Source organism: Trachurus trachurus (genome assembly GCF_905171665.1).
Source record: "Trachurus trachurus genome assembly, chromosome: 9".
NCBI lineage: Eukaryota > Metazoa > Chordata > Actinopteri > Carangiformes > Carangidae > Trachurus > Trachurus trachurus.
The window spans coordinates 27,627,108-27,641,898 of NC_139895.1; the positions used below are offsets into that span (position 1 = coordinate 27,627,108).

General features: G+C 44.0%; 2 protein-coding genes across 2 annotated transcripts; both read left to right on the forward strand.

Moving 5' to 3' along the window:
- The first annotated feature begins 338 nt into the window (after positions 1-338).
- Positions 339-4,438, forward strand: bnip3la (BCL2 interacting protein 3 like a). Its single transcript, XM_083978963.1, has 6 exons — positions 339-427; positions 1,553-1,820; positions 1,931-2,018; positions 2,105-2,211; positions 2,298-2,447; positions 2,746-4,438. The coding sequence occupies exons 1-6, from the start codon at positions 343-345 to the stop codon at positions 2,792-2,794; spliced, it is 747 nt and encodes a 248-aa protein (XP_083835089.1). The 5' UTR covers positions 339-342; the 3' UTR covers positions 2,795-4,438.
- Positions 4,439-6,073: 1,635 nt separating this feature from the next.
- Positions 6,074-14,791, forward strand: dpysl2a (dihydropyrimidinase like 2a; the record flags this gene model as incomplete). The annotated part of the gene is made up of 14 exons (XM_083978440.1): positions 6,074-6,115; positions 8,863-8,951; positions 9,169-9,353; positions 9,497-9,661; positions 9,905-9,966; positions 10,115-10,195; positions 10,290-10,358; positions 11,734-11,854; positions 11,937-12,093; positions 12,347-12,488; positions 12,614-12,784; positions 13,343-13,522; positions 14,394-14,595; positions 14,700-14,791. The coding sequence occupies 14 exons, from the start codon at positions 6,074-6,076 to the stop codon at positions 14,789-14,791; spliced, it is 1,758 nt and encodes a 585-aa protein (XP_083834566.1).

Here is a 14,791-nt window from a genome sequence, read left to right on the forward strand (position 1 = left end):
TGATAGGAGGTGACTCGGGCCAGCTTTACTATCATCAGTCCTCCAACCCTCTGCAGCCTCAGATGGCTCAGATAGAGGAGCCCACCCACGTCTTCCACTCCCTCCTGCACACACGTCCCTGCACACACTTTATTCTTGATATCATCATTTTACCGTCACTGTTTGTAGGCAAATTTTGCAATCATGTATTTATTTTTGACCTCTAAATAAAGATGACACATTTCTAATAAAATAAAAAATAAAATCCTTCTCCAGCTCTCTTGAGTCTCTCTGTCCCTCTGTCTGTGGTCTGGACTTTGGCCAGATTTGGCGCCTGCGCACTCGGTAGTTTGTCTGCGTGTCATGTTGATGAATGCTGAAGCTGGGGGAGTCAACATGTCCACCGCTGCTGCTCAGCAAAACAATAACGAAGAGCCCGCGCTCCACGGTACGTACCGCCGTCATTTGTCTCCGTGCTGCACGCTGCACATGCCACGGTACATGTTCTTCATGGGAGCGGGGTGTTTTTGACAATATTCGCGTAATGGAGAGTTTATTGTAAAAGTTACATCGGGTCTGGAATTTCCTCTTCTTCTGGGAGGGGTGGAGGGTGATGTTGTCTGGCGTCACCGCCAAGTGGCCAATCACGTCGCGAGAAATGTTTGATTGATGGGACAGGAGGCCAATCGCGGGCGCAACACGGCGTTGGGCGGGTTCTAGCTAAAATGAAAACAAGTTGGGACAAAAGACGAAAAAAACGATTGCCTCATCCGTCACTGTTATTATTATTTTCTATAAATATGCCATATCATTATTAATACCAGTGCAACCGAGATGTCTTTCTTTTTTTAATTTACCAGTACACCCGACGTCTGTCTAATATTATTGTCAGTTGAGAAGGAAGACAATGGTAGGATGTTAGCTCAAAGTGGCTGCACCCTTAACTGCCCTAAACTGGCTGAAGCGATAAACAGTTTAGTTCAGGACTAAATGTTGTCTCGGGCAGGGACTCGGGACATTTGCCTTATATATGTGTGTCAACATCGCAGCTGGAACAGCGACATGTCTGGACAGGACTGTCTCCCACTGCACTCCACAGTTATGCAACACCTCACATGAGAGCAGCACTGATGACAAACTGCTCTGTAAACGTCCAGTCGGTCTCATGCATCCGTGCGTCGTCGAATTACATGGATTAGATTTTATATTCATCGAGTCCAAACGCGGGGGGAAAAAAGGGGGCGTCTCATGTCAAACGGGGTTCATATTTAGGTTCTCACCCAAGCCCGCTGGCTGCAAGAGATTACATAACTCTCTCTTGTCTGGAAAAAAAAAAGCAAGCTGTTTGTGGGGCAGTGGCACAAAGAAATGCATGCCATCATGGATGCAGTGCACAGCCAGTTCATTTGAATGCAGGGTGTCTGGTGCAGGAAATGTAGGTCAACTGTTTCCTATTGAGTAGAGAGATAGAGGTGTGCTAATGTGTTGTACACAATCTGATGTAAGGTTTGCACTTTGACACAACCGCACTAATTTCCATTCCCTCTCTCCTCTTGACCTTTGTGTTGCCAAGGCTCTTGGGTAGAGCTGGAGCTGAATGGAAACACAGGGAGCCAGAGCGTGCAGACCGACCTGCTAATGACACCCGCTGCTGACCAAATAAATGCAAATGCTGCTGTGAGTCAAACCCTGCAGACTTTGGAGGTGGTGCCTGAGAACGATGAATCGCTTGGGGGTTTAGAGCATGTGCCATCTTCTTCTTCTATCCACAATGGAGACATGGAAAAGATTCTCTTGGATGCTCAGCACGAATCCAGCCAGAGTAGCTCCTCCTGTGATAGGTAGGAATATGCTGTTTAAAGCAGCAAGACAAGTGTGTGTGCATGGAGCTGAACTAGATCTGTCCTTCTTTACTTTCTTTACATTTTTTTATTCCAATGTGTTGACTCAGTCCTCACAGGCCACCAAGTCCAGATCCAGATCAGGATGAAGGTCAGATAACTTTCGATGTAGAGATGCCCAGCCCAACAGATATTCAGGTAAAACATAGGCCTATTCAAAGTTTAAACCCATTCATCGTTTCATTTTATGCTTAAGCCCACTTGCTCTGTGTCCTGGTTTGTAGTCAGAGGAAGACGGTCCTGAGAAGGACAGAGATGAAGACTACCTTATGAACAAAGAAGTAGACTGGGTCTCTGATTGGTCCAGCAGACCAGAAAACATTCCACCAAAGTAAGAATCACCCACTGATACCTGCTCAGGATCAATGTCTTCAGAACTAGGTTTGTATTAACTGGTTTCCTGGTCATATCTCTTAGGGAGTTCCACTTCAGACACCCTCGACGTTCAGTATCTCTCAGTATGAGGAAGAGTGGGGTCATGAAGAAAGGTGGCATCTTCTCTGCTGAATTTCTCAAAGTCTTCATTCCTTCCTTACTCATCTCACACATCCTCGCTCTTGGCCTCGGGTAAGTCTGAATTTATTGGACTCTGTCTCCTCGTAATGAAAGGGTCAGCTTTGCAGTGACAAACTTCAGTTTTCTAAAGCTCCACTGATGTTTTTCAATTCATGCATTTGAGGCCTGTGTGCTCGAACCTGGATGAGGGAGAAGCTCTTTTCACCTGTTAATTGGGAAAATTCATGAAAATGTGCACCTTAATTTGAATTATTCAATCGATTGTTGATTATTCCATAGTTACATAATTTTTCCATCACCCATCTTAATCAACTGTTTTGATTTGATGCATTTTTTGTTATTTTTCTAGGGTGTACATTGGGAAGAGAATTGCCACAGCGTCCACCAGCTCTTACTGAACAGAGGGTGAAGCAGTGCCTGGATGTTCTCCTGTCCTCAAGTCTCTCAACCATCCTCCTGTAGCCAACATGTCTCTTTGCATCTATACACCCACATATCCCCTCCAATCAGCATCCAATTCTGTCCCATTGTAGATGTTAGTTTTAGAAGTAAGCACATTGTGTAATGTGGTCGCATCCCATCACATTTTCACACAGGGCATCGTTGTAACTAGCAGATGTCACCAACTCAAATCCAGTAGGTAACAGTCGCTGTTAGAGCTGGAATATATTAATCATCCTTTTGACTCAGAAATATGTGGCAAGGATTTGATGTCGGACGGCTTTGGGGCTTTGAATTTTTTTCTGAAATTTCTCCCCCTCGTTTTGATGTAATGTCATGAAAAATCTGGCCTTCTCCTAAGCTGCATCTCTCCTCTGATGTCTCAGCAGGCAGAGTGTATGAACCAAAAATATGTGCCACATCTGCAATACAAACTTACTGAATTGGCTTTGGCAACAGAAGGGACTTTAAAAGCCTTAACTTTTTGAGCTTAACATTCAAGGTGCAGTTCACAGTGGGTGTGGGTGGGTAACAAAATGATGCTGCACAAGTGGGATTGGTTTTTAAATTCCACATGTTTTGGAGAATAGAAGTTGAATCATTTTGACTCCTCATGGTTTATTTTAAGAGCTTTGATTTTTTTTGTTTTGTTTTGTTTTTTTTATTTGAAGGTTGGAAAGCTTAACATTGATGTAGTATGTAGCTCCAAATTATTTTTTACAGCGGGGTTGTTTATGATAGTATGGGTTGTATATTATGATAGTGGAACCTAGGCCGGATGGCAGTTTACCAGGCCATATGCTATTTGTATTTCTTTTTGCCTACATATCTTCTTCTTAAACACATAATATAGCAGCAATGGCAAAGTGCCAAATTTGTATCTTTCACCACTGCACATTGGTGATTTATCTTAGACTGTTTTTTTGATTTTCTTATATGCGTAGGTATTTAAAGATGTAGATGTGAAAAATAATTTAAGCTGTGATCTGCTCCATGTAATAGACACCTCCTGACATTGTATAATTTGTTTATACATTGACATTAATGCATATTGTAGCTTATGCATTGTGTGGTGGTGTAAGTAATGTGTTTTTGCTGTCGTTTATTTGCTAAAGCGTCAGTTGCAGAAACCACCACAGAGGAAGGTATTTCCAGGGGCCTCATTGAAGAGTGTTATCTGACTTCTTTCACTGTGCAATCATTTCACATAGTATGAAACAACAGTGTACAGTTTGTGTAGAACATCCAGGAAAATGATAGAAATAGGAACAAGATGCATTTCCTGAAGAAAATGCATGTGATTTCTGTATATTGATGCTGACCAGATGACTGGATGACTCTTCTGCTGGTGGATGACATTATAACCGTATGAAAAACCATTGACCATAATGTACATTACTTGCTGTAGTGGCTTTCAAGCACTCAACATGCATTCAGGCTCAGATACATTATATAACTCATACTAACTCATAAACTGTACATGTCATCATTACAGGCTTATGTACAGTTGATCAGTGTGCAATACAGAGCGTTTTGGAATTTGAATAAAGTTTGTACTGTATACAGTGGCTGAGATATAAATACAGAGGAAGTGAACAGCGCTCCATAGGTTGTCATGCATTATTTATGCAATGGTAACTAATAAAATGCTCATGTCATCGTTATGGCCTTCCGCACAGCTGATCAGTGAGCATTGTAAATTATATGCAGATCTTATACTGCATACACAGGCTAGGACATATATACAATTGTTATATATATATAAAAGGAAGTTAATTTATAGCCTATTTAATAAATATTACTATAATAGGTCTTAAAGATAATGTGTAGGATTGCTGCATGAAAAGTTTTTAAATTACACAGGCCCTCAGCCCTCTCTCCTGCCTGGCAAGGTTTGGTGTCACCACTCCTGTATCCTATATCCTCCTCTAAATTCATGTCCATACCTTAGATAAATTACTCCCTATATAGGGACTCCTCTCTCACCTAATAACTTGTATGAAAACCTAGCTATTGTAACACCATTAGTCCAACATAAATCCAACGTTACCTATGTGTGGAAGCAGCAAACAGCTAAGCTAAGCATTTAAACAAACAAAAAAAAGCTTCACAATATCAATAGCTAAGCAGCAACATAGTCTTGAGTTTAATGCTCTTGCAGAAGGGTCCCATGATGGTGGTAATGGGTGTCACCAATTCACTTGTCTTACCTTGTTTAGACCACCAACGCCCCAAATATCACCTAGATACATAACATCTCTCTGCTGTTTGTTTGTGGTCCTTTCTCCACTGTGAACAATAAAGACTCAGAATGCCTGTTAATATTTGATATATAAAAATAGAGTGGAATAAAAATAGAAAGAGAAAAATAGAAATGAATAAAAACAACATCACATTTTTATGTGCTGAACGAAATGTCTGCCTTTTGTCTCCTTATGTTGGATGCTCATTGAAAAGAAACAATAATCCAGACTCTCATGGATGGGTGTACAGGAGGTCATTGTCTCCTAATCGATCAAATTAATCCATATTGCTGATGATGTGTTGTAATTCTATTGAATTCATTTTCAGCTACAATTATACGCTTTTAAAAGGCCATCCATGTCACAGCCAGAGAGCAAACTGTGACTGCTTTACTGTGAAAACTTCTCCTGACATGACAGCTCATGCAGAGAAATAACAACTGCACACGTGACCCACCACTGATTCAACATGAGGATTAATGTTTTATTATTGGTATTATTCATGTGTAATTACATCATTGCCCTGTTGAGATCCGTGCTCCGTGCTGATGTGACACAGCCAATTAAACAGGTGATGCTTTTTCTGTTCCCCTCCTCCTCCTCTTCCCCTCTTCCCCTCTTCAAACGGATGATGGGAAACATGGAGCTGTCGCTGTGCAGGGCGGGGCAGTGCGCATGCGCGGTACCTTTCTGTGGCCCTTCTCCTCTTCTTGGTGCCTCTTCAGGGACCTTTTCCAGCAGTAAATCCTAGCATAGGACTGTAAAGGCAGCGATATAACGACTCATTTCTAATTATATTTTTTACCAGGCCGCACTGCGCAAACCCTCCTCGCTATTCGACAGGAGCCGTCCGGGGCGTCGACTGACCAACAAGGCTGAGCATCCATTCATCCTTTTCATTGGCAGCTGAGGCTTTCCAGTCAAAGCTAGCTTAGCGTTAGCCAAGAGGCAGGGGACAGCTGTGTCAGAGAGAGAGAGAGAGGGATCCTCAAAATGTCCGGTTACCAAGGAAAGAAGAACATCCCCAGAATCACAGTGAGTACTGTTTAATCACTCGAGAAAAAATATATTTATATCACATTTAGCTGCATCAGTGTAAAGCGGGTGGTGGTGGTGGTGGTGGTGGTGTGGGGGTGGTGAGCCTGTAAACCAGACCAGCAGCAGCTAGCCACCGCTTAGCTGTCGGATCCATTCATTGACACGGACGCTGTCACCGGCAGCAGCCCCGCTCCAGCTGCACACACAGGACCCACGAGTGGGTCTGCAGCACGGCTCTGTGACAAACAGACACACATACAGACAGACAGACAGCTCTTCGTGTGGAGCTTAGGTGTAACCATGTTTTCTTTATGAGCAGCTCTATGCTCCTGTAGCTGTCATTAGCAGCTGCAACGTTAGCCCTCCTCCTCCTCCTCCTCCTCCTCCTCCTCAGCATCCTCATCCTGCAGGGTGTAGTTCACCTGTTTAGGCACAGGTTCTCTCTCCTGGCATCTTCTCATCTTTCAGCCTCTATCCTCTCACATCTCCTCAATCTGCCCTCCTCTGCAAAAAAACAAACAAAAAACAACAACCTTGCATTGCTGCAGCTAGCACAAGCTGGTTGGAAAATGGGATTTAGGGATGTAATGTCTGATTTGTTGTCCGTGGTGCAGAGCAGAGCACAGCATTAAGGGCCTGCAGCAGGGATGCTGCCGTGATAGTTAAAAGAAGTAAAACCTCTTTTGTAAAGTAGGTCATTGGACAGCACCCACCCATCCAAACCTTTTTTTTTTCTCCCTAAGCTTGCAGTTGCATCATGCAGCTGTCATAGCCTGAAAGTGCTGATACATATAGACGGCGACTGCTTTCATCATATAGCTAGGCCTAATAGCACCAAACTGTCTTGTTGTGAAATTAGTTTGGTCTGTTTTAGCCCATGGATGTAGTTGTGAAATCTCTCACGGGTCAAACCGGGGTTAGAAACATACAGTCCCGACATCCCAGACACAACATTCAGACAGCAGTGGCTCTGCAGCAAGCCCCCCCAGGCCTCCAGTCACATGCACAGCCAGACACCACTCAATAGTTTGGAAACAAGCAGATAGTTTCACTCTGCAGAGCTTCAGTCCCTGAGGAACAAAGAGTGAATGTGTTTAAATCGCGTTAGCAGTGCTGCAGAGGGTGCACTCAGATGCTCACAATTTTTTTTTTGCCTTAATTAACTTAATTAACTAATTCATACATTTAAATCTAAAACTAGATGCACCCAGTGTGACAAAAAACAGAATGACAAATGATGATGATATACACCAATTAATTGTTCTTATATAAATCAAAGCAACTGTGCATCTTTTCTTTGTGTTTGTGAATATTAATAGGACAATGAATAGAGAACTGACATTTTACATTTTTTTTTAAATTGACCAATTAGCTAAAACGCACAAAAAAAAATGCATTTCCGATATTGAAATTCATCTCTCCTTGTTCTGTGTTGATGCAAAAATGATGATAAACCTAGAGGGTTACATTTCTGACTGATCGTTAATACGAGCCTGGTGGTGTTCCTGTCATTTTGTCCACGCTGATCATATTAACGAGGGTAGGTTAGGTAATGGAAATAACTGTGTATAAAGCAACGCTGTTCAGCAGCGCCACAAACTACATCCTCCAAAATGTCCATACGGCTGAGTCAGCACCTCTATACAGCTGTCTCACCAAAACCTGAACACTGAAGCCTTGGCCAGAGTAGGATTTATGGTACTACTCTACTAGATTAAAGCTGAGACCATGGGGCGATTAATTATTGAAGTCGATCAACTGAAAAAATGGCAGTCAATTTTGATAGTCTATTTATAGGTTTCGTAATTTTTTAAGCAAAAATAGTGAAAGAAAATATCAAATATTCTGTGATTCCAGCTTCTCAGTGAGGATTTCCTCTTTTTATTCTGTCCTATGTCATTGTGAAATAAATCTTTTTGGATATTTGGGTTAGGGTTAGCTTGACTGTGAGTGTCTGATGCTTATTTTTATAGACCAAACCATAAATCCATTAATTGGTAAACGTAAATGAAAGTTGTTAGTTGCAGCCCACTATCAGACTGCATTTGATTTGCAGAGGTGTATTTAATTTAACTGTATGCAACATAGTTCCTACTTCTGCCTTAGTTAACAAATGATCTATATTTATATCTATCTCTATTCATAGATACAGATACAGTAGAGACTCTTTAGAGCAAAGGTACATGACAACCTCAGCGCACTCATCACTGAGCACTCCGGCACAGGGAGGACATAAGGTTATATGACCCACTTATAGGAGAGTAAATGGCCTGAGAGACCACGACAGTACAGCCACGACTTGTATAGCTAATGCACTCCTGCTGTATACGTGTCCCACCCAACCTGGACAGCAGATACCGAGTGTTTCCTGCTGTGAGGTCTGCAGTAAACCACTCTGGGCTTCGTTAGCTCTCCCCACTGTCCTCAGAGACCCCGGGAAGCCTGTAGGAGAAGTAGGACAGCCTAGTGCGCTCTCTTTCATCTCACACAGGTGGAGCTGAGTGTGCCTCTTAACAGTTTATGCTCTTACTTGATGCCTTCCCTTCAAATGTTGTGTCGATTCAGTGTCAATAAATCATGTGGTGACGGACAAACAGGGAAGTACGTCGCCCGTGGTTGATTTGTATTCTGTCTGTGAAACCCGGTCAGTTTTTACTGCTGTGGAAAGGACCACTTAAAGAGATGACCTCTCTTTATGAATTTGTGCTTTGTTGCTGATGTGAAACACTGTCTCCTTGTTTCAGAGTGACCGTCTCCTCATCAAAGGAGCGAAGATAGTGAACGATGATCAGTCATTCTTGGCTGATATCTACATGGAGGATGGAGTCATCAAGTAAGTTCAATTTGAAGATTGAAGTGTGGTGTGTCTTTAAGTTTTGCAAACTCATGTTGGTTTCTGGCTCCTACAAAAGCCATAAGGCCAGTAACAGGAAATTATTTCATAATTTGCAGACAGTTAACTATTATTTTAAACTCTAGATCATTTTTTAACTTGGTTCTTTAATTAATTTCTGTGTTGTTGTTTTTTTCTTTTCATTTTTCTCCTTCAGGCAACTTGGAGACAACCTCATTGTTCCTGGAGGAGTTAAAATCATAGAGGCTCATGGGAGAATGGTGATGCCTGGAGGTATTGATGTGCACACCCGATTCCAGATGCCCGACCGAGGCATGGTGGCAGCAGATGACTTCTACCAGGGCACCCGGGCGGCCCTGGCCGGGGGAACGACCATGATAAGTAGGCCTATGTATTATATCCGATTTCCACGTGTGTTTTCAGCGGCGTTGCAGATTTACACTCTGTCAAGCGTATGCTTTTTTAAATTACGCTTATGTTTGCTTACGCACATTCAATCCAACCTGTTTGTTTGCGTTGTATAGTCGACCATGTGGTGCCGGAGCCTGGGGTCGATCTGGTTGCTGCGTTCAAACAGTGGAGGGAGTGGGCTGACAGCAAGTCCTGCTGTGACTACTCTCTGCATGTGGACATCACTGACTGGCACAAAGGCACTCAGGAAGAGATGGAGACCCTGGTGAAGGATCATGGTACGTTCTCCACATACAATTTAAAGTGACTAGCCTACCTGCCATCTTCACTGGTTCGGTGAAGTGTTTCTCTGACACCGCATTGGGAAAAATCAACCAATTTAACTAAACAGTAACTCAATATTTCTGCTTTGTAATTTTTATTCTTTTGGTTTTACCTTCCTCCTTCGCTCTGGGTTTTCCTTCTTTTGCTCTCTTTATTCCGGCTTTGGCTGTTTTCTCTCATAAGTTTTCTATCTTCAGGTGTCAACTCTTTCCTGGTCTATTTGGCTTATAAGGATGTTTTCCAACTTTCTGACTGTCAGGTATGCTTGTTTTGCCTCTGGTCCATATTAGTGGGATCTTCGCTGAGTTGTCTGTCAGATTTCATGTTTCTGTCTTAGCTTGTTGGATGTCTTGTCTTCTGCCTAGATGACTGACACACGAGCTGATGAATGTGTCTTTTTCTGTCAGATCTACGAGGTGTTCAGTGTGATCAGAGACCTCGGGGCCATTGCGCAGGTGCACGCTGAGAATGGAGACATCATTGCAGAGGTAACAGAACCACTACTGAAGTTGATCAAATCTTAGGCTGTTAGCACTGTTTTCTATTTTAGATTATAATGTTTTTTTTCTGTGTCTGTCACAGGAGCAGAGACGTATTCTAGAGCTGGGAATCACTGGTCCTGAGGGTCACGTGCTCAGCCGTCCAGAGGAGGTGAGACAGAGGCCTGGTTTCCTAATAACTGTGGTTAAAAGAGAAAATAATTTACTTTAAAGGATAATTACCGTTTTTTACAATCTGGACCTTATTTCTAGCATAAAATACGATCATTTACTCACCCAGATAACTTTGGTGTCATTACAAGTCGTTCCGACGAAATTAGATCCAGCCGAGAGCCGCGTATATCCGCATGCGAGTACACGGGGCAGCACAATGCAGCCTCTAAATAACATTAACATTAACAATAACATTATCTGCCGCGAAACTTGTTCATTTCATCAATATTTTGTTATGATACACTAGTGCTATTCCCCCATCTCCGACCGTGGTGCGGTGTGGCTTGTTGCTACCGCTAATGCTACGGTCTGTTTCTGCGTGTTTCTGACTCCGGCTAGTTGCGCTATAAATGGGCCCGAATGCCGAAGCGGAATGATTATTATCAGAATGAGCCCGGCAGCGGTCGGAGATGACATCATCCAGCTCAGAGGTTAGTAGGTCAACCTATAGACGCCGGATGTTGATAACAGCTAACCCCGGACTCAGAGGGGAATAGCACTAGTGTATCATAACAAAATATTGGTGAAATGAACGAGTTTCGCGGCAGATAATGTGTTATTTAGAGGCTGCATTCTGCTGCCCCGTGTACTTGCATTATATGGATATACCAAGGGGGCAGTTGTTGGTCTGAGAAGTGAAGCTCACTTCTGCAATCCCCCCGGCTTCCTCTGGGGGCTGGTACCAGAAGGGAGCATTCTCCATAGACCCCCATGTTAAAATAGCCGACTTTACATCCTCAGTAAACATGTTAAAAGCCTGGTGTCAGAACGTTTTTTGGTCTCAACCGATAGTTTCTACCCCCGCACACACTCTGAGGGGGGTGAATTTTTTTAAGACTCTACCGTTTTACTGTTATTAGGTTTAAAATTCTGGCCGATTGGGGCGCGGAAAACGTTGAGTGACAGGTCCGGAGACCGCTGCTTCGAGGCCAGTGGGCGGGCCCTCGGCCGGCTAACAGCCGCACCGCTCCAAATATGGCAAGTAGAATCCAACATGGCGCGGTTCAAACCCCCGTAGTAGCGGCACAAAACAGACTCCCCCAAACCAATGGGTGACGTCACGGGTGCTACGTTTATTCTTTATACAGTCTATGGGATATACGCGACTCTCGGCTGGAGCTAATTTCGTCGGAACGACTTGTAATGACACCAAAGTTATCTGGGTGAGTAAATGATCGTATTTTATGCTAAAAATAAGGTCCAGATTGTAAAAAACGGTAATTATCCTTCAAAGATGAATGGACCCAAAAAAAGAGCCAGACTGTCAGAGAGCCAGGGTTAGTGACGATGAATCTGGCGTTGTGTGTCTGCAGGTGGAGGCCGAGGCAGTCAATCGCTCTGTCACCATCGCCAATCAGACCAACTGTCCTCTCTACATCACCAAGGTGATGAGCAAGAGCGCCGCTGATGTCATAGCTCTTGCCAGGAAAAGGGGTAAGAAGAGACGTTTGATCCTTTTCATTGCCAAGGCACTTCTTCTCGCTGACACTGACGTCATCACCGTCTGCTCCCGTAGGTGCCGTGGTTTATGGAGAGCCCATATCTGCCAGCCTGGGCACAGACGGGACTCATTACTGGAGCAAGAACTGGGCCAAGGCAGCGGCCTATGTCACCTCTCCACCACTCAGCCCTGACCCCACCACCCCCGACTATCTGAACTCCCTGTTGTCATGGTAGGTGCTGTTTGACATGTCTTACAGCTGTGTCAAGTGTGCTTTTAACCCAGCTCTTCATCGTTTTTGTGACACGCAGTGATAATGAAATGGCCTTTGCGGAGGAGGGACACTGAAGTGACATTTACTTACATGCGTCCACCACAAAGATAGAACATTAATTACCGCACATACAGTAAATGCCACAGATTTGTCATGAGTAACTGGCCAAAGATGATATAATTATTCATTTTCTTGCTTTTTTCTTACCTAGTGGGGACTTGCAGGTGACTGGCAGTGCTCACTGCACTTTCCAGACTTCTCAGCGTGCAATAGGCAAAGATAACTTCAGCCTGATCCCAGAGGGCACCAACGGCACTGAGGAGAGGATGTCCCTAATCTGGGACAAATGTGTGGTGAGTGAGTGTGTTTCACACACTCCAGAAACTCTTTTCATGAAGCACTCCAGAGCAAATGACCTGGTAAATCTGTGTGTGTGTGTTTGAGATGCTAGTATGTGATTTCCCTGTCCCTGTCCCAGGTGACTGGCAAGATGGATGAGAACCAGTTTGTGTCGGTGACCAGCACGAACGCAGCCAAGATCTTCAACCTGTACCCCCGGAAGGGACGCATCGCTGTGGGGTCTGACGCCGACCTGGTGCTGTGGGACCCAGACATCACCAAGATCATCTCTGCTAAGAGCCACAACCTGGTCAGATAGTTACCTCACCTCTGTTAACATATCCACAACGTCTTCATCATCTAAACTGAAGAAAAATATCAACTCAACACTAACAAAACACAAACACAATTTTAAAGAAATGTTAGTGAGCATCTTTGGCAAGATAATCCAGCCACCTGACAGGTGTTGCTGCAGATGTTTATTACTCAGAAGGATTATTACATGGATGTGTCATCAGCCAGTCACAATAAAAGGACATTTTAAAACACACAACACAAGGTCATGTGCAGAGAGTGTTTCCACCAGGGCTGCCTGCCAGAGTTACATGTGAAATTGATGGTTATTTCACTATTCAGTGCAGTTTAATTCAGTTTTATTTTGTACAGCACTAATTCATCATGCATTATCCCAAAGCACTTCACAAGGTAAGGTCAAGACCTCACTTTGAAAACAAACAGCTCTCACAAAGGGCAGCAACGGGGGGGGAGGAAACAGGAAATGAGTCATGAAAGTGTTTTTAATTTTTGTTCAGTGTATGTGTCACAGACATGTTGAAAACTAAATTCTCCGAACCTCCTCCTCCTCCAGGCTGTGGAGTACAACATCTTTGAGGGCACAGAGGTGCGTGGAGGTCCTCTGGTGGTGATCAGCCAGGGCAAGATAGTGTTGGAGGAGGGCATCCTTCACACCACCGAGGGCTGCGGCCGCTACGTCAGCCGCAAACCCTTCCCCGACCAAGTGTACAAGAGGATAAAGGCTCGCAGCAGGGTGAGTCTTAACTGCGCGTAATTTCACATTTGAGCAGTTGCAGTCATTTATCTCAGGGCTCCAGACTGCCGTTAAAGAGACCCAGAGGAGTTTGCTTTTGGTTATGAAAGAGTCTCATATTAATGTGGATGAATCTACATTACCCACATGTGTCCATTTTCAATAAATATATCGTTTTGTCTTTATAGTTATTTTGATATTATTATTTAGTGGTTGACTCGCCCAGTATTTCCTAGTTTTGGGAATAACGCCGCTGGATCACTAGTTGGCATCGTTTTTTGGTCGGAACTACGACGGTATCTGATCGTCTTCGATACTTTCGTTCTTGATTAATGAAAACATTCTTGGCAAATGCTTTCGCTTTTGTCCGTTTTGCGCTGGTCCAAGAATTTCACCGTGCTTGCGGAGGCTCATGGGAAATGTAGTGTGAAAACACTTCGCTTTCTGAAACTCCTCGTAGTCCCTTTAAATGGGGGCATTTTGCCCTTAAAATCTGAGACAGTGCAAGTACATTTTTCATCTACTTGTGCATGTGCAACCAGTAAATTTGGCGTGTTTTTTAAGACACTCGTGAAACATGGAAGGATCGACTCAAATAATCTGGAATCTGTCATTACAGGTGTCAGTCCAATGTGTTTAAGGATCATGAATGAAAAGGGAATGTGAATATTTGCTTTGCACGTCGATTTACAAGACGGTCCGCCTCTAAATTTTCTCTTTGCGCTCCTAAAATTTTAAATGGGGCCACTGTGCTCCTAGTAAAAAATATTAGTCTGGAGCCCTGCATCTACAGGAGAGCTAGAGTTTTTACAGCGTAGATCGCTGGTGAACCACAGAGCTTGCAGTGTGACGGCTTTGCCTGTTTGTGTAGCTCACAGAGCTGCGGGGAGTCCCCAGGGGCCAGTACGACGGGCCGGTGTGTGAGGTCACTGTGACTCCCAAGGTGATGTCCACCGTCTCCTCTGTGAAGAGCTCCCCTGCCAAGCAGCAGCAGCAGCAGCAGCAGCAGCAGCAGCAGCAGGCCGGTCCCCAGCCGGTGCGCAACCTCCACCAATCCGGCTTCAGCCTGTCTGGTGAGTCGCCTGCAGCACACGTTTCCTCCCTGGGCGCATTCCTCTCTTGCCACTTAACATCTAAGTTGTATCATAAATTGTATCATATTTTTTTCTTTTTTTAGGTGCCCAAGTTGACGACAACATTCCTCGTCGCACCACTCAGCGCATCGTGGCTCCCCCTGGCGGGAAAGCCAACATCACCAGCCTGGGCTAA